Below are 19,850 nucleotides of genomic sequence, written 5' to 3' on the forward strand. Positions count from 1 at the left end.
AGTGGCTGCGCAGATTGGAGAACAAACCTTGAGGAAGGAAGTGAGCTTTTGTGAAGGGTGAATAGGGGCAGTAACTCCTGGAAGCTGTGAAGCGGCAAATGGAGGCTTTGTATAATTCGTAGCTTAATAAGAGGCCCGGCGCTCATTATCATGCTCAAGTAATTAGAGCTTGCAGCCTGCATCTCTGCCTGATTGCCTCCGTAGCTATCTTATCGCAGAGAGAAAGAATGCCTGGGCTGTAGTTAAAAGCTAATTAAAAGATAATATTATGGCGTTAGCGATAGGCCCAGCCCATTCTCCACGTTATTTTATTATTCCTTATTTGTTTACGCTGCTCATTAGGTGCGAGGAATTAGCGTATAATTATTCTGGCTGTAAACATCATTCTTCGCCCGTAGTACAGTTCCACTTTGCAATTAAAAATGGAAACGACGGTTTACATAAGAGCCACATGGCGCGAGGGAAGCAGTGTCAATAGAAATGTTTGTAAGAGTTACTTGAAGCGGAGTAGTACGGGTGTAATCTCTGCAAACCTCCTTTTCTATCGCCACTTGTTTTAATTGTGTGTAATTATGTATTTGTCGTTTCCCCTGAAGCAGTAGCGAAGGTGAAGCTAACTTTGAATGCTACGCTCTCGCTGCACGCTTGCCTCTTAAAGGAACAGCTAATCTATAAATGAAAATCCCTACTTTATAATATTTCATTTATATAATATTTACACACTATTATTTCTATAATTTGTGTGTGTGTGTGTGTATATATATATATATATATATATATATATATATATATAAAATATATAATATATAATATATATACAGTGAGGAAAATAAGTATTTGAACACCCTGATATTTTGCAAGTTCTCCCACTTGGAAATCATGGAGGGGTCTGAAATTGTCATCGTAGGTGCATGTCCACTGTGCTGTGAGAGACATAATCTAAAAAAAAAAATCCAGAAATCACAATATATGATTTTTTAACTATTTATTTGTATGATACAGCTGCAAATAAGTATTTGAACACCTGTCTATCAGCTAGAATTCTGACCCTCAAAGACCTGTTAGTCTGCCTTTAAAATGTCCACCTCCACTCCATTTATTATCCTAAATTAGATGCACCTGTTTGAGGTCGTTAGCTGCATAAAGACACCTGTCCACCCCATACAATCAGTAAGAATCCAACTACTAACATGGCCAAGACCAAAGAGCTGTCCAAAGACACTAGAGACAAAATTGTACACCTCCACAAGGCTGGAAAGGGCTATGGGGAAATTGCCAAGCAGCTTGGTGAAAAAAGGTCCACTGTTGGAGCAATCATTAGAAAATGGAAGAAGCTAAACATGACTGTCAATCTCCCTCGGACTGGGGCTCCATGCAAGATCTCACCTCGTGGGGTCTCAATGATCCTAAGAAAGGTGAGAAATCAGCCCAGAACTTCACGGGAGGAGCTGGTCAATGACCTGAAAAGAGCTGGGACCACCGTTTCCAAGGTTACTGTTGGTAATACACTAAGACGTCATGGTTTGAAATCATGCATGGCACGGAAGGTTCCCCTGCTTAAACCAGCACATGTCAAGGCCCGTCTTAAGTTTGCCAATGACCATTTGGATGATCCAGAGGAGTCATGGGAGAAAGTCATGTGGTCAGATGAGACCAAAATATAACTTTTTGGTCATAATTCCACTAACCGTGTTTGGAGGAAGAAGAATGATGAGTACCATCCCAAGAACACCATCCCTACTGTGAAGCATGGGGGTGGTAGCATCATGCTTTGGGGGTGTGTTTCTGCACATGGGACAGGGCGACTGCACTGTATTAAGGAGAGGATGAACGGGGCCATGTATTGCGAGATTTTGGGGAACAACCTCCTTCCCTCAGTTAGAGCATTGAAGATGGGTCGAGGCTGGGTCTTCCAACATGACAATGACCCGAAGCACACAGCCAGGATAACCAAAGAGTGGCTCCGTAAGAAGCATATCAAGGTTCTGGCGTGGCCTAGCCAGTCTCCAGACCTAAACCCAATAGAGAATCTTTGGAGGGAGCTCAAACTCCGTGTTTCTCAGCGACAGCCCAGAAACCTGACTGATCTAGAGAAGGTCTGTGTTGAGGAGTGGGCCAAAATCCCTCCTGCAGTGTGTGCAAACCTGGTGAAAAACTACAGGAAACGTTTGACCTCTGTAATTGCAAACAAAGGCTACTGTACCAAATATTAACATTGATTTTCTCAGGTGTTCAAATACTTATTTGCAGCTGTATCATACAAATAAATAGTTTAAAAATCATACATTGTGATTTCTGGATTTTTTTTTTTTGATTATGTCTCTCACAGTGGACATGCACCTACGATGACAATTTCAGACCCCTCCATGATTTCTAAGTGGGAGAACTTGCAAAATAGCAGGGTGTTCAAATACTTATTTTCCTCACTGTATATATATATTACACACACACACATATATACACATATATACACATATTTATACATATTTATATATAGCATGTTTTTGCTCTATATGTATGTAGGGCACGGGGAAGGGCAGCCAGGGAGATGCCATGTATGATGTGGTCAGCCTGCAGAAACACACAGAATGTGCGGCTGGAACTCGTGGCCTCCTGCAGTCTTCCACGGAGGAAGAGGAACCAGAGGAAGGTATGTCACCGTCTAGTTTATCAGAGTGCTTTTCTTTGTTTTATATTTGTTGCCATTTTGAGGTGAACTCCTTTAAAGGAACCCTACACTTTTGTAGTCTGCTGAAATCCACTTACAGCATTAGTCATTTAAATTTATTGGACCATTTTCCACACTATCTCTCACTATCAAAATGGACATTTCTTAGTTTTTTACAGAATTATTATACTTTTTAATACTATTGGATTGGATTGTGATTGAACCTTGATACCTTATAGTTATTTCATTTCCATGAAAGTTTTCAGACTTGTCCAACTTCCAGTCCAGTCTCACAAATACAGGGGAAAATGACCAATTCTAAACTTATTCAGATGGCTGTTCAGAGTGAGAGGGAGCGAACTTATGTGTGTACATGCGGACGTAAAAAGAACAGATTGCCTTGGCGGCAAAGCTTTAGCAGGTCCATTTGTTTTGCTATTTTTTTATTTTTATATGTCAAAGCTAACACATTAAGTGAATGAGATCATCCGTCCAGATTTCCCCCCCACCAAATTTTAACATGATTAACATTCGCGCCCCTTACTTTTTCCTGCCTGCGGTTTGGCAGCATGAATCCATCGCCAGCTTTAATTTAGTCTCGGCCCGTAGCTCGAGGTGAAGTGTATCAGCCGTCTGTCTTTTTCGCCAAGCGGAGACGGCCTGTGTTTTTGACAGGGTGCCACAAGCCGGAGATGTGAAACCCTGGCGTCTTTCAAGTGGTTATCAGCGCCCATTTCAGAAGAATGGATTCCAATTTGGTTAAGTGGTATTGGCTCTCGGTCTCTGTGTGTCATCTGACCACCTGGAACTGGCCGCGTTTTCTTTTTTCTTCTGTTGTCTTGGGTTCTGCTCAATTGGTCTTTTCACACAACATGGAATAATGATTACATGGGTTTGAGTAGCATGTTAAATATCACTTATAGGGCTGTTCTGCACTATTTACTACCTAATGTCCGTGAACAGTGCGATAGTTGCATATTTTAAATGTTTATTTGCGCTGCTCTCCGCTTGCTAGGTGTCCATTATGGGATAAATGCTGTCTGAATATTCCTAGAACGATTTGTATAGTGTACTTGGAGCTGAGAAGAATGCAAGACTGTTTATGTAATATAAGTAAAGTTGAATGTTGCCAGATTTGGAGATTGTTTGTGTTTTAGAAAGCATAAATACTGGTACTCCATATGTTGGCAAAACAGAGCTGGAGTAAAATGCGAATGTCTTGTTGCGGATAGATTTCCATAGGCTAAGCAAATACTTTTTCCACATGGTCAGGTCTCATATTTGATAAAATGAAGGATGTAGTTGAACTCATTCCTACTCATTAGTAGGAACTAATTGAACTCTTGTAACTCATATCATTTGAAAAATATATGAATATATGAACATTTAAAGAGAACGTATGTATCCAGAGTAAATTTTGGCACACTTTTTTATGTATTTATTATTTTGTCAACGACCAGCTGACTAATCGACCTTAAGAGCCGCATTTGTATGATCAGGCCGGTTTTACCCAATTGACTGGCAGTTAAAAACTATTTGAACAGTGGAACAGAATGCACAAGTATTTTCTTCTTTTTTTTTTAAGTGTCTTCAACCTTGCACTGAAAAAAAATGTTTTTGCTGCTTGTTCAAATTGCTTAATTAAAATGAGCTTAAGCAACACAATTGCTATACATTTTGTCCTAACTTAATTTGGTTGTGTTCAGTCTGCTTAAATATATGTAACATTTAAGTTTACTTAATCCGTTTGTGTTGGATTACATGAATGATTTGTTGCATTAACTGAAACTGGGTGGTGCTTGTTAGTTCCCAGCATGCTTTGCATATGGTTGAATTAAGAGAGAATAAATGTTAAAATGAAGTGTTATTGCGTTTAATGTTCAATTACATTGGAATTATTAGAACCATTTAAATTACAGTGGGTTACCATTGTGGAGAAGAGTGGAGCATTTTGTTAGGCTGTGGACTGATTCAATTACTTTTAACTGCTTTGGCTGAAAGAGCATGTAAATCTTAGCATTTAAGACGCTAATATGTGCTACTGCTAGCAAATAGCTAGCTGTAGTCTATTAATTCAATTATGTGTCACTAAAATAAATGAAATTTTAATGGATGAATGAATATATAAATATGAATACCTGAGGCTCAGGGAGCCTTTAAAAATTCACTTTGAGACTACTTAAATGGGTCGTTTAAAATGACTTAATTCCATGATGTTGAAGTTACATGAAAAAATGATGTTAGTTTAACAATTAACATAACCCAGTTATGTGGAACCTGTTGACATAATATATATTTATATTTATATAAACATGCATGCATGTATATTGATGGCCACTTGACCAATGCCAACTTTGTATTTATTTATTTTATTTTATTTTTTTATAATCATTCTGGGTGGTCCCTAAGGTGGTTTGTTAAAATCCATAACCCAGAGTATGAGCACTATTGATAAAATTGACTGAAATGGTCACAGATATATTGTCATGCATACATTTTTTACCACCAAAATATTTTCCACCTACTATTGCATTTAATCAATCGCAACTTCTTTTGCAAAATAAATGAAATGAGCGAAATATTTATTTTTATTCAGCCATTTATTTGTATTAATCTATTGATTTGTGCAATTTATTCTGGTCTGTACAAGAAAGTCTTTGTTGTTTTTGTGAGTGTTCGCCCTCGCCATCTTTCTCTAACATTTTTAGCTCTATTGGGGAGCCAGATGGAAAAGTAGATTCATCCGCCCACATCTGCTACCGAACCGCCATTTCACCTTGCGACAGAGGCTCTGCTCAAGGCTGGTCTGTCTTTCTCTCCCTTTCGCTCTCTCTCTCTTTCTCACTCTCCCTATCTCTATCTCTCTCACTTCTTGCAACGTTGCCAAGGTACTTGTGCAGTAAATGTAAAAAGAAGCCCTTTAAAAGCATTTCAAAAGAAACCACTGTGTTCCAGACCTCACATCGGGGATTGTAAAACGTACAGCATTTGAGGCTCTTGCTGGAGGTCGTGAACATTGTAAATGGGCTCAAAAAGCAGTGCCTTGCGAGTCCTTTATTCGGTGACCCATAAATTCATCCCTGCTTTCAGCACTACAACTGTTTTTGTTTTTTATTCAAAGATCTTTACATTAAAACTCGCTTCTTCTTGCCATAATTACCATGTTTAATCACAAGCTCTCCCAGTGTTTTTGGTCTTACATAGTTGTCACCACCAGATGCATTGCCATTCATTCCCTCTGCAAACATCTTTACGGGCGGCCATTTTGCGGACACAGACCTTGAGATATGGGCAGAGAGTCTGCTGGTCGGCTCTTAATGACCTTTGCAGACATTAAGTCCAAGACATTTTCTTTATCACCTCAAGGCGTGACAGTAATCTTGGCACTCCGAGGCCCTGACTAATGCAGGTGTGTACGGCATATAACTCAACTCGGTCTTGTGGACGCTGCAAGGACGATTCTGTAATTTGTAAGTCATGCAGCATCCTAACATGTCCGAAAGGTGTCATTCGAAGTGATGCCAAGCAAGGAGTTGAAGAGTGATGTTTGCCTAAAACATGCATATCTTGTACCTTGAGACTCAGGGCGTAGACTCTCACCAAAGGGTCACGACTTGAGCTTAACCGAAAGTAGACTTCTCTAGTCCTCGTTACGCTCCGGCAAGTGGACCGTCTGTGTAATGTATTTTCAGACTGCAACCGAAATCGCATACTTCCCTAATATATGAAACCGTATGTGAAAAGAGTAGTATGTCCTAATTCACAGTGCTCATAAAAGAGTAAGTGTGCATACGATGGGCACTTTACTATCCCATGAGGCCGCGGGAGGGGATTTGTGAATGGAAGTGAAGCAACGCAAATGACGCTGGTAGGTCACATGATAATGACAACATGTCCGTATTACATTCATACTTTAGAACATACTTTTTTTTAACTGTCACAAAGTAATTACTTATTAAAAAATTACTTTATTCAAAACTTATTTGACTTATTCAGAACTTATTCATACCTAGAGAGTATGCGATTTTGGATGCAGCCTTTGTAATCAGTACAATACTGTTGGGACTGATTTTAGCGCTTGAAAAGAAAGGTCTACTGAACGCTGAAAGGCTTGCACGTTTAACTGTGCACGAGATGGAAAATTAAGTATACCTGAGCTTTTAGTTCTTAATAATGATTGGTTACATTTGAAGGGATATTTCACTGCTGGAAAGATGAATGTGTATTTAAATTGGGTCATTTATGTAGTAGAAATGTGAAATTATTTTAGAAATTGGTGCCTTCTAGACTGAGAAAAGCCAGAAAATGTATTTTAGGCTCATGTGGATGAAACAAAACAACTCCCAGAATGCACTTGCTTCGCTGCCCAACCTGGCCACTCCTAAGCCACGCCTACCGGTTACAGAGGGCAGTATCGGAAGAAATGATACAACTAGGCTACTAGTTGACTCGAAACTGAAAAGACGCTGTTTTATCATGAGATCCCACCCCCTATGGGCGGGTTGAAAACATGCGGAACTAGCTCCTACTACTGGCTGTTGTCTCTAGCCTCTAAAATGATGATTTTTGCGTCATCAGAGGTTTTTTTCCAGACACACAATACAGAAATCTCTTGTCTCAGGGGGACATGAGGGAGGGAAGCACGGTCATTCGAAAATAATACTGGGTTTCTACTGATACAAAGCTTAATGCTAATCGGTGAAGTATCCCTTTAAGTATCTCTCTCAAAGCGTGGCAGCAGAATGTGGCCATAAGTGATGAAACCAGTTTGTTTTTTTAGTTTTAAGGTGCAGTCACATTCCCCCATGGCGAAATCCAGTCGTTTCAATTGGAATCCACGCGATCTGGAATTTTGCGATAATTTTTCCCAAGCTGATTTAGCAACTGGTTCAAGTTGATCACGGAAAGTCTTGTTAACAAACAGAAAGATGGTTGGTTTCAAAGTGACTTCTGTTTGAGTGGTGTTTCATACATCACTACCCTATTATCAATGAATGGATCTTTTTTGCCCACAAAAAGTTCCTAAAATATCCTGAAAATTTTGCTAATGTGACCTCACCTTTTAGTCATAGATTTTGTTTTTTGAAAACAATATATTTCCTTTATTAATATGTTTAGTAACTGCCTTCAGATTTTAGTCAGTGGAAATCTTTAAGTTGATTGATTAAAGTCCAAAATGAGCCCATGTATTTTATCATTTAAACTTATCTAACAAAAACAAGTACACTATTATTTATGCTTTAGTTCACTGTCTATGATTACTTATACATTTACTAGTGCGTAACTTTGTTCAAGTTCTCTTATGCATTTGCAATATTATTACACAATATTATGTTTATGTTGTCTACATATCTTATTAATCTCATATGTATAGGTTGCATTTCAGTGAGTTCATTAACCCTCAGGCAAAGCGCTTCAGTTTACCGTTACATATCGAATCAATCCACAACTAATCTTGTGGTGTTATTTTTTTTAATTGTTATATTTTGTCTACAGTATGTTTTGATTAAAGCATGTCGTGCGTTTTTCATCTCGTAAATTATTGGCAAAACAAAACGGTAACAAACATTTGTCTTTGTCCCCCGCTGTACAGATAGCGACAGTGAGATCTATAGTGGGACAGGAGACGTATCAAAGGACTGTCCCGAGATGATTCTGGAGTCCTGGGCAGGAATCCTCAAGAGATGGTGAGACTTTTGGCTTGACTTAAAACATTTAAGTTTGTAGTTTGGCCAGATTTGGAGTGCACAGTCCATATTGAACACAACTGCAGAAAACAAACTCCATTGTGCTGCATTGACAACGTCTGTCTTCCACCTGTCAGGCAAGGAAACCTGTTGGTGCGACCAAAGGGTCTGTCTGCTCTGGTGAAGCCTGGGATCCCGGAGGCCTTACGAGCTGAAGTATGGCAGCTCCTGTCTGGCTGCCACAACGATCAGGCTTTGCTAGAGCAATACCGCATCCTCATCACCAAGGTAAGAGTGGGCAACCATTACTGCTGTTTTTTTTTTGTTTTCGAAAAGCCAACTAGCATACATGCGTTTCTCAACAATGCAGTTGCAAATCCACATTTAGGGTCTTTTTATTTTTTTGATCATTGCTATTTTAGTAAATTTAGCTAACGCTCAACAGCAAAGTGTACCATGGGAGGTTGTACGCATTGGTTGGTTTTGAAGTGAAATTGAAAATTGCTTTGGAACTGCTTTGGTCTTTCAAAGTGCTTTCGGTGAGGAAAGGCAGCAAGTCTGAAGAACTGCGTTTTCAAGGGTGAAATTGATGATCTTTACTTACTAGTTTCCGTTTTGTCAGCGGGATGAGCCTTTGTAGTATAGCAGGCTGTTTATTTACAAAACATATTTTCTACCCATATTGATGATTTGCTCAGATGTTCTGATTATCTGGGAGAGGACTGTGCTTTTTTGCATGCTACAGATTTTTTACATGTTTGAAAAGCTATTTCTTTCATGTTGTTTTTGTGGTCAGACTGGTTCTCATGCCAAGCATGGTCAGTGACTGGAACGTTCCCACACTGAACCAACAGCTGTAGCCTCAGTCCGAAATGTGGATTAGAGTTGGATTGTGGTTTTAGCCACTATTTTAGCATGAAATGTTTTCAGTAATCCAGCTCAGCTCTGATGCTTGTTATTCTCCACTTTTGTTTATTTGTTAGTTTATTTTTATTTATTTATATAATGAAGATTAGTAAAATAAAGTCACCGTGAAATGTAATATTGAGGTCTATATTTTTTTCTTGTTTGAGAAGCCGGATATACAGCATAGTAGGGAAGAAAAGGCTATCGCAACTTCTGTTTAATGCAGACTTTTATAAATGTACATTGACTAATCACGATGCACATCATATATTTACATTTTACTTTGAGTGAAGAGATGGATGGGGAGATTGATAGATGGATAGATGAATAGATTATTATTAGTAAAAACAAATGATAAAATTGTGGTGTGCCAGGTGGTAAATTTATCAGCAAACGAGAAACCACTCCTTCAGGTCATTTTCTGAAGCCCAAGCATGTTTTTTTGCATTCAGCAGCTAGAGCAATTCTACTTTCAAGCCTCTGATTTCCTAGGATTTGTTTCCAAATTGACTAAAATTAATGTCAAAAGACAAAATGCATTTCGAGCAGTGTAATGACAGTGACCAGAGGTCAGCTGGAGGTGAGGATACTCCAGTACAATCCTGCATGACCTCATTCTGACCTGCCACAATCCATTTACTGTTTGGTCAATGGCACAAGACCCCCCCCCCATAACCCCCAACGCTACCACAGAAACCGAAAATTCTCGGGCCAGCAGCATGTGTCCAAATTTCAATCTTAACCGTTCTATTTCATCAGAAACGATCTGAAAACAGGGCTTTAAGTGTAAAATACCGAACTTGTCCTTTAATACTGCATCAACAACAACATTGTAGTGAGCAAAATGCTCCTTTGTATGCTGATGGAGATATTTTTTGGTTAACTTGGGTTTTTCTTTATGTGCAAGCTAATAATCATTGCTTTAGGAGCAACTCCTGAAAAACAGCGCAATAATCAATGCCAGGCAACGAGAATGATGATGAGCGGGCGCCATAAAATACCTCAGCAGTGCAAGAGAGTGTCGAATGGTGTGTGGGTGAAGTCAAAGAATTAATGAAAAAACAGAAAAGGAAGAGTGAGTGGAAAGATTTTGCCATGTTGCACAAATCCCACAGTTTCTCCCGCAGCCGTTCCAGTCTGGCCTTTAACCATACACTGTACTGACTTGGGCGTTATGGGGCATGGAGAGTGTAATTGAATCATTCATTTAATTTTATGTATTCTTCACTGCAGGTCATGTCGATATAACTGTTGTGGCGCTATTTCCGTCTATCTACTTTTGGTAGGCTTTCCCCAGCAAACACTGATATATGTGATTTTAATTGCATTTGTAAATGATTAATTGCAAATGTCATTGAATTGAATTTGAAATGAATTGCTTTTGAAATTAAGTTCTGATTTTGTTCTGATTTCTATTTTTTTTAACCATTTGAGGGAGTTTGGAGTTCAGTGCTTGGTGTTTCGTCTATCTTGTCTAATGCTTTTTTTCCCCTCATCAAAAACATGATCCTATTCTTTCTAACCTGTCTGTAATGGTGTCTGACCATTCAGTGTTTTAACACTGTCTTGAGTGTGCATTGTCCTTGCTGTGGATCAATGAAAATGCAACCCGTGTGGTGTTTCCAAGAGCGTGAAACTGACATTTCCACAACCTTTACTTCTCTGATGCATGAGGGATTTGCCAAAGGTGCTATTCTCTTGAGTCAGGCAAAAAAAAATGCTTGAATCTGACAATTTTGTTTTATTTACAGACAAGAAAATGAACTCTTGATGACATTATTGGAAATAAATATTCATACTCTTCCCTAAAAGAAGGCTTAATTTTCTTTTATTCAAAATATGCACTTGTCTTAATGATTCTACAGTCTACAAGATTTATTTGTTCTGTATGATACTTTTAAGAAATTTAAAAAAATAAGTAAAATTAAGTGTTTTACTTATTTAATCACTTACAATTTGAAGAGGCATGTGAAAGCACAATGGTAAGTCATTGTACTCAGCTGAGGCACACGGATCCTTAAGCTGGAGTAAATTGTTTGATTACAAGATTGTAACGGAGCATGAAACATCTCGACTGTCTCATGCCAAGAAGGATCCTTTCAGCCATTTAGACAAATCGCTGGGCTGCGTCCAGCATTTCGCATTAATATGAATTTTTCGACAAGACTATGTTGTACCACCTTCTATTTCAAATGGCTCGTGGGATTGATTATGTAGTCTTCACAAGCCTCCTTAAGTAGATTACAGTCTTTATGGAGCATGTAATGAAATCTTTGATGGAGGATCATTTCAATACAATATTTTTTGCATATTCTGGAATTGCAAGAGTAGTTTTTGTTTGTTGAGTGCGGGTGGTTTTGTGTTGTCTAGTTTGAAAAAAATCCCAGACTTAATGTTGAATTAAAGACCTCAGGGAGGTCACATTTTTTTCTTTGGAAATGTAGCTATATGATTTCCTATCACAAAGATAAAGGACCATTCACATTTACCCTTGCTTAACTCGAAATCCAGTCATTTCAGTAGGAATTCACACGATCAAGAGTTTCACTCGAATGCAAAAAAGTTCACCACGCAGGTTTCGCTGATATTCAAGTTGGTCGTGTGAATTCGCCGCACTGACCAATAGAAAGCTGCTTTGTTTGAAAGTAACTTCTGTATTTGCTATGCTTCATACATCACTATGCTATGGACAGAAATTCGAAACTTCGCTAATGTGACTGCACCTTATTTTTAATCGCAAGCCATCTTTGCCTGTTCGTTCCATGCAAGTCTATGGGATTACAATTTTTTACAGTGTACTCAACGATTGGCCTTTGGACCAGTAAGTGAGCTGCCATTTTCTCAGTATATGAGATGTTTGAGACTTGCCCACAATGCCATCCCAGTTTCCTCCGACCAGCTGCCCCTCCCTCACAATAGACCCTTGTTCCCAGCACAGCCCGACATGTATCTTAATGCAGTCTACATCTAGTGACTGAGCTGCCATTCACTCTGGACTATAAGGCTTCTATTAGTGGCCTCATCATACGCCCGTTCCACCTCCCTGAGAATCAATAACCCTCGAACAACATCATTTCATTCTCGCAACGACACGCCAGTCGCCAATGAGAAAGCATTTTGGGTTTGTTTTTACACATGCCTCGCTTTATGGCACTGTAATGTTGGAATGGAATTTGGCCCCTATCTGCACTGTAGAGTAGATGGGGTAGGCCCCCCTCATAGCGTGTGTTATCAGACTGTGTCGCCGGGGTCAGTTCATTGCTGACACAGAAATGACAGTTTGCATTACTGAGAGACATACTTCATGCACTCGTCTCCTCTGGTCATGTGTGCAAAGGTTTGAATCACTGCATGCCTCCGGACTGACTGCCAGTTGTTTGTTCAACATTTTAAACATGAAAACTTTTTAATGCGACTATGATGTGATTATAAGGCGTAAGTGAACTTTTCGTGTCAGGTTTATGGTGATATTTTTATGTCTGTTTAGACTTCATCTGTAGCAAAAATCTTTTTTGTCTAAAAACAACATGAAACGGCGTTCGAAGCATATACATATATTTTTATTTATATGCAGGTTTATTTCAATTTCCAGTTTATGGGAGGTTATTTTTAAACTTTATTTTATTCATTCAGATTGATTGTATTGTGTATATTTTGAATTGGCTTTTATTTGTAATTTTTTCATTTTAATTTGAGGTTTTTTTTAAATATCATTTTGTGCTTTTGTCATTTTTATTGGTTTTTGTTTTTATATTTATTTGTATATTTTATTTCAGTGTGAAAAGTTTTTGAAAAAAACTAAAATTATACATATTAGTTCCCAAAGCAACATTTACAGTTTAACTTTTTAAGTCTTAGTTTTTATATATTTCATTTTATTAAATCTATATTTTAATTAAGAAAAAAAAATTGTAAGATTGTTTTAGTTAATAACATCACTGGAAAAGTGGACCATTATATTATTGGTGAAAAGTTTTATTCTCCACTCATGCGGGTGAAAATGGCTTTTCAGAGAAAGCTGTCATAATTAAAAAAAAACTATTAATTGTGGACACTAAGACCAGGGGCATTTATTTAAATTAAATTATGATGTAAAGTGTCCAGTTTGATTTCATTACCATTGCCGTAAATTATGCCAAATCAAGTCCAGCTGTCATAGTGACCTGTACTTGTTCAGCCAGTGCGGTGATGAGAGCCAGAGTGCCCTTCCTGTCCCTGTACAGTCAGAGTCACTTGGATCAAAAGCTCAGGCACCAACAGATGAAGAGGATTATGGTCATTGTTTTCTCTAGCCTTTTCTCTTCCTTTGTGATTAATCATTTACACAGGCCTCTAGCTGCCACTTTTGTTCAGTAGTATCTTGTTCCACAAGTTATGGATCACCGTATTTATCAATTTTGGCGCCATTAATTTGAACCAAAATCATTTTAAATAATAACCAGGACTATTTTTGTTGAATAAAAACAACAAAGCTCAGTTGTACATTTTTAACATTAACTACATAATTGTCATTAGCTGCGTTTCCATTACTCTTCAAATTGCGCTAATTGAAATTGCGAATTGAAAACTCATAAAAGACGAAAGAATTATGGGAATACTGAATTCTAAACAACAAAGAAATGCCACAATTTATCAAGACCTCGAAGCAGATTGCAGGGGGAAACACCCAGAAACATCTCATACGTGGCCGTTCTTAAGTTATAAGGGGCTTTCATTGCCATTTAAGCTTGGATAATACGCCTACGTCTCCTTCGATTAAAAATAATGTCTAGTGCGGTGGCTACTATATAAGTAAACCTACTAACATCCGTTGCCATGATTTTTGGAATAACTTATCGTGAGACGAAAAAATTTAGTTTTAGCATAGCGTCGGTTAATGGAAACACAAATTTGCGCAAAACTTTTGCAATATTTTCTAAATGGAAACCTGGTCGTTGTCAATTATAAGCAACCATTTAGTAATTAGGTTTTATGAATATGGAACCCTGTTTCCGCTTCCGCAACTCCCATTGAGATGAATAGGGATGCTAAAGGATTGCTTTCTCTGGGAATTATAGACATCATTGAGTGCAGTCTGTAAGGACAAAGTTGCGTAAGTGTTGTCTATTTATTTTCATTTTTCCAGCCACGATTTTTTGTCATCACATTCAGTTCAGGACTGCAAGCTCACAACTCTGCTAGAATATGAAATTGTTTTGCCACGGGGCTTGAACATTTAGCAGCAGTGCAGCTGTGCAGGAAACATTGGCTGTCATTCTCGTAATCCCTTTGTATTTTATGAGCTCCTCTTGTTGTAGTTATGTCTAGCAAACTTGTCAGTAAATCTGCTGAAGATCTGAATTTGTGATTGTGTTAGAGAAGACTCGGGCGATGATATCCTTCCAGGGGAATGAAATCCCCCCCCCTCCCAGAGTCTCATAATTTGTTTGTTGCACCATGTCAGCTGCTGTGAGGGAGGGTCCTGGCTAACTGAAATGCCTGGCAACTGTAACCAAGGGGCAGGCATTGCTGCGCTTGGGCACTGGTCTGTGTAAGTGACTTGAAGCAGGAAGGAAAATGAGAACGAGGGATAATAAAACAGGGAGCTGTAGGAGATAAAAAGGGAGAGATGGAAGTCTGTGATTATTTTTGAATGGGGAAACCTCTTCAGGGTGTGCAGGAAGAGGAGGATAATGAGAAAAGGGGGAGAACATTGGAAAGAAGGAAAGAGAGAGAGCAGTGTGCTGTGAGGTGTTGTGTGAGAAAGAAGACCTCAGGTGCCGTCAAAAGGGGAGGGAGGAGAGTTGGAGAGATGGTGAGAGGGGAAAGGAGGGAGGGAGCAAATGTGATCGAGAGGCACAGTGGAAGAGAGAGCGAGACTGCGAAGGGGGAGAGGAGAGCCACTGTGAGCCACTCAGCATCTCTGAGCACCAGCAGTGAGGGGCTGCTCTCTCTTCATCGGCTCATTTCTGCTTTGCCGCACGGTTTGGAATAGATCTGTTCAAATTCTTACTGTTCTTTCCTTTTTGCTGGCCTCAATTTTGAATTATTTATTTCAAAGTGCGTTTTGCACTCCGCGCGCTCGGCGGGAACTGCTGTCAACCTGCTTTGCCTCGCAGGTCGCAGAGAGCTGACAAGGACAGGAACGGTACGCAGATTTTCCGCTTTTGTTAAAGGACTGAGTGTTTCAAAGGAGACTTTCTTACGGAATGTGCAGGGTCGCAAGTTGGTGAAGAGATGACGAGGTCTACCTCAGAAAGAAAAAAGCTGGGCATGTACAACTAATCAGATGCAGAGACTGGCATGCCATGTGATGTGCAAAGCTTTGAACGGAACAGTGGATGGAAACTGAGAACATGTGGAATGCAGACAGGATGCCCAAAGCATGCTGTCCTGATGCTATCTGAGGAGACATCTTCATGTAAGCAGCTATATACCTCTTTCGGAAAACACCGATCTCCCCCTTTTTTAACGTGCCCTGCTTTTATCCGATATGCATGGTAAAGTTCATAAAAAGTAATTGGATTGGGAGCAAAGAAGACCAAAGCCTTCGCTGTGGCCCCCCAGAACCTGATCTTGAAATTTTGATTAGTTCCGTTTTGCCTCGCTCAGACTCCTGCAGGCTATGAGCAGCGCTCTGTGCAGTGATAGCTCTGGCAACTCTCATATGCTGCTGTCCTGTGTTTGTCTAGAGTGTCTGTGTTTTCATTCGGACTATAGAAAGGGGGTCGATTTAGTGGCCAAGAGGTGCCTATTCCAGAAGCAAAACATGGTGCATGTTTTTGTTCTGTGACAAACTAATATGATTGGAATTTTTTTAAGACATTTACAATTCTTGAAATACAAGTTTTGTGGGACTCAGGAGTAGGTATGACCCAAGAACTTTCTTGATATTTTTTGTTGTTACATTTATCTTATAATATGCTTAATCCTTCTTATATTGTCTTCACTGGTCACAGGAAACCGTTTGATCTTCATTTCCTTATCCAACAATCCTGCACATTTTACCCTTAAGAGGACAGCTTAAGGAATTGGTTGACTTCATTGCAGTGCTGTGGACAATTTTGCCATCCGGCCTTCAGCACAGACATGCAACCCTTTTGTGATTGTTCCTGTTTCCAGCAGCCTTAGTTTGTGGAGGAAATATCTCTGTCTGACAATTACTGAACTGCTCCCAAGCATGACTGATTTCAGAGGAGCGCTGGGCACCTTTTTTTCTTCTCCTTACGGACTATATTGATTTTTGCCAATGCTCATTTCATTGAGATCCAGCCATGTGAAAGATCGAGGTAAAGGGGAAAAGACAGAAGATTGAGTTCTGCTGGAAGAGATTACTCAGAAGGCACAGACACAGGATCACTTTGCAGGCCATCTGCACTGCATTTAGGACAACGGAACCTTATCCAAGTGGACAAGGTCCGAGACAATGAACCGATCGGGGCTGATCGAACCGGTCCCCACTGCGAACGGCAGCCTTAGCAATCAATTTAGCGTGTCCCTAAACCACTCCTGCCCCCTAAGCTGGGCACAGAATAAGGCTGTGGAGGCTTGCGTCTTAGAGACTGCGGTCATTGTGTTGCTGACTGTACTCATCATCGCCGGGAATTTGACTGTGATCTTTGTGTTTCATTGTGCCCCATTGTTACACCACTACACCACTAGCTACTTCATCCAGACTATGGCGTATGCGGATCTGTTGGTGGGGCTAAGTTGCCTGGTTCCCACCCTTTCGCTGCTCCATTACCCAGCTGGTATCCAAGAGCCAATCACCTGTCAGGTGTTCAGCTACGTCATCTCTGTGCTCAAGAGTGTTTCAATGGCTTGTTTGGCTTGCATTAGCATGGACCGCTATCTGGCTATTACCAAACCCCTCTCCTACAACCAACTGGTAACACCCTGCCGTCTTCGCTGCTGCATTATACTCATATGGATCTACTCTTGCATGGTGTTTCTCCCTTCTTTTTTTGGCTGGGGTAAGCCGGGGTACCATGGGGATATCTTTGAATGGTGTGCCCACTCTTGGCCAACATCTGCTCTCTTCACTGGCTTTGTTGTTTGCCTGCTGTACGCCCCTGCAGCCCTAGTAGTCTGTTTCACCTACTTCCACATCTTCCGCATCTGCCAGCAGCACAATCGAGAGATCAGAGAGCGTCGAGCACGCTTTCCCAGTCAGGAGATGGAAACTGCCGAAGGCGGCAACCAAGCCGGTCATGGGCCAGACCGACGGTATGCTATGGTGCTTTTTCGCATCACCAGTGTCTTCTACATGTTGTGGCTCCCCTACATTTTCTATTTCCTTCTGGAGAGCTCCCATGTGCTGGACAGTCCTGCCCTTTCCTTTGTGACCACCTGGTTAGCAATTAGCAACAGCTTCTGCAACTGCGTCATTTATAGCCTTTCCAACAGTGTATTCCGGCTGGGAATGCGTAGACTCTCGCAGACGCTCTGCTCCTCCTGCTCTTTCAGCCCCTGCACTCATGATGACAAGGACTTTAGCGAGCCAAAGCCGAGGAAGAGAGCCAACTCCTGCTCCATCTGAAGATCTGCAGAGGGTTGCTTGGATCAGTCTTAAGCTCCTAAATGTTGTTGCAAAGGATTTGGCCCAGATTTTAATGTAATTGTGACTAGTATTGGAACTTGGTAGCTTCTTAAACAGAGATTATGAAGAAACTATCCACAGTGAGGATGAAGTAGTCATGTGATCTACATTTCTTGTAAATATTAAGATGACACCTGCCTTGGTCCTGTAAATACCATTGAATGGTCACGGGCCACAACCTGTTTGACAATAGAGATATGCAGTTTAGAGCGTTTGGGAGCAAAATATTAACAAGACAAAGCCAGGGGGTGGGTTCAAAGCTCTTGCTTGTGCTAGCTCTTTCTAAATATCGAGCACACTTTTTAGGCACATTACCCATGTTGCTGGTTTGGTTGTTTTGATATTTGTTGAGTTTTGTGTAGCAGCTGTAACTATAAAAACAGTTGCTTTTCAAAAGAATGAGAGCTTAAAGACCTTGTTAACTAGTTAATTTTAGCAAAGGTCTTCTCCTAGTGGCTTTTATGGTACAGTGTGTCTTGAATCTAAAATAAACACAGGCAAATCATGTCAAAAGCGATGTAGCAAAGGACAAACAGCTTGGTCTGTCTTTATTTTTTCAAACTCTTCTTTCTAGATCTGATCTTTTTGTAGGAAATCTTGAAATACCACATGCGCACAATATCAACAAATGCCTGGAATAGTTGTGGACTGTAGTTTAGATCCCCAGTGGTGTAAAGCCTTAGCTGTTTGTAATTAGACCTATTTGCCTGCAGTGACCCTTTGAGAAACATGCAACTCAGCATGTTTTATTTGTTAATTTATCTTTTTGCCAGATCAGCTTTAACTTAACTTGACGTTCACATTACCTTGAGCCGAGGTTTTTTTTCACTCACTTTAATGTATGAATGTCCAAAAAAATTTTTTGTTGTTGTCTTAAATCTGTTGATTCATTTTTCATTCAATATTTTTTTAGTACGTTCTTACAGTTATCCCTCTTTCTAATAGATATGTTAAGTAATTTTCTTTTAAGAGTATCAAATGGGTGATGGGAGAATTTAATTGTTTTTCACATTCAAATGCAAGTACATTTTAGAGCTGTGATCTGCAGAAAACAACATGCATACACAAATTGTGTTGTTTTGGTTTTACATTATTCTGTTTTGTAAGATTATTTTATACATTCCAATTCCAATTTTATTTTACATTCCAATTCTTCAACTTTTCCGCACAGTTATGTGGCTGTCTCTGAAGCATAATACTTACTGTCATTTTGGTTTCTGCAATGAATAATGGTGGTTTAATAAAAAAACTGCTCCTGCTTTTTTTTTGTGTGCATATTTCAGTTTATTTATGCCTGTAAACATTTATTTGCTGGTTGATGTTACAGCCCTGTACTTGCTAAACTTCCCAGCTCTGAAAAAAACAATACAACTAGGCTAGTTGATGTGCAGTAGATGAAATGAAGAAAAGAAAAATATAATAAGAATAGAAATTAAATGGTGAGGGTGTTATTTTTTAATTAAAAACTTAGAGTAAATTTACTATTTATTTATTTTTCAACATCCAATGGATGTGAAACTGATGAACTAGCAGTATATTCCTGTATTTATTTTGCTGATGAACCTATGATGTCTCTGTCCAATTTTTTTCTGATTATGAAACAAAAGAATAAAAATACAATATATATATTTTTTTAGTTCAGAGATTTTGTTTTTGTTTTTTTGTGAGGCACTTTGGTTTTGCTGTCGCTGCCAGTACAATAAACTTGAACAGTGAACACTGATTTGCGATGACTGCATCTTTTGGCTGTAGTTAATCTGGATTTCACGTCAATAAATTAAAATTTTATCACTTCTCATTCTCTTCTCATTCTCATTTCTCTCTAATGCACAACTTTCTTGATTTCAGCATGGTAAAGATCCTGATTCCTTCTACATCTCAACGCATGTCGACCAACTGTGTAAGGTTTCCAGAGCTGTCCGTAGAGGCTGGTCAGAGTTTAAGTTGCCCATGTCCTCTAAGGCTTCAGGGCAAACCGATCCCAGCGCAGCGGCCCCAGACTGCACACACA

The 19,850-nt window shown here is 39.5% G+C and overlaps 2 protein-coding genes across 4 annotated transcripts in view; both read left to right on the top strand.

Moving 5' to 3' along the window:
- Positions 1-19,850, top strand: part of rabgap1l (RAB GTPase activating protein 1-like) — an 88,100-nt gene that overhangs the window by 14,240 nt on the left and 54,010 nt on the right. For both annotated transcript variants that reach the window (XM_082138821.1, XM_082138822.1), the window contains exons 11-13: positions 2,524-2,650; positions 8,262-8,355; positions 8,493-8,643. In XM_082138821.1, the coding sequence (XP_081994947.1) occupies positions 2,524-2,650; positions 8,262-8,355; positions 8,493-8,643 (372 nt within the window). The remainder of the gene's footprint in view (positions 1-2,523; positions 2,651-8,261; positions 8,356-8,492; positions 8,644-19,850) is intronic.
- gpr52 (G protein-coupled receptor 52) lies at positions 13,832-19,637 on the top strand. 2 transcript variants are annotated; one of them, XM_082138883.1, is made up of 2 exons: positions 13,832-16,108; positions 16,200-19,637. In XM_082138883.1, the coding sequence occupies exon 2, from the start codon at positions 16,667-16,669 to the stop codon at positions 17,777-17,779; it is 1,113 nt and encodes a 370-aa protein (XP_081995009.1). In that variant the 5' UTR covers positions 13,832-16,108; positions 16,200-16,666; the 3' UTR covers positions 17,780-19,637. The 2 variants fall into 2 exon arrangements, with proteins under 2 accessions (XP_081995009.1, XP_081995010.1); XM_082138884.1 differs by having other exon boundaries at positions 13,832-15,661.

This window comes from Leuciscus leuciscus (assembly GCF_965113295.1).
Source record: "Leuciscus leuciscus genome assembly, chromosome: 15".
Classification (NCBI taxonomy): Eukaryota; Metazoa; Chordata; class Actinopteri; order Cypriniformes; family Leuciscidae; genus Leuciscus; species Leuciscus leuciscus.

Excerpts from the sequence above, each read along its gene's own strand:
- gpr52 (XM_082138883.1), top strand. The coding sequence starts at position 16,667 with ATGAACCGATCGGGGCTGATCGAACCGGTCCCCACTGCGAACGGCAGC.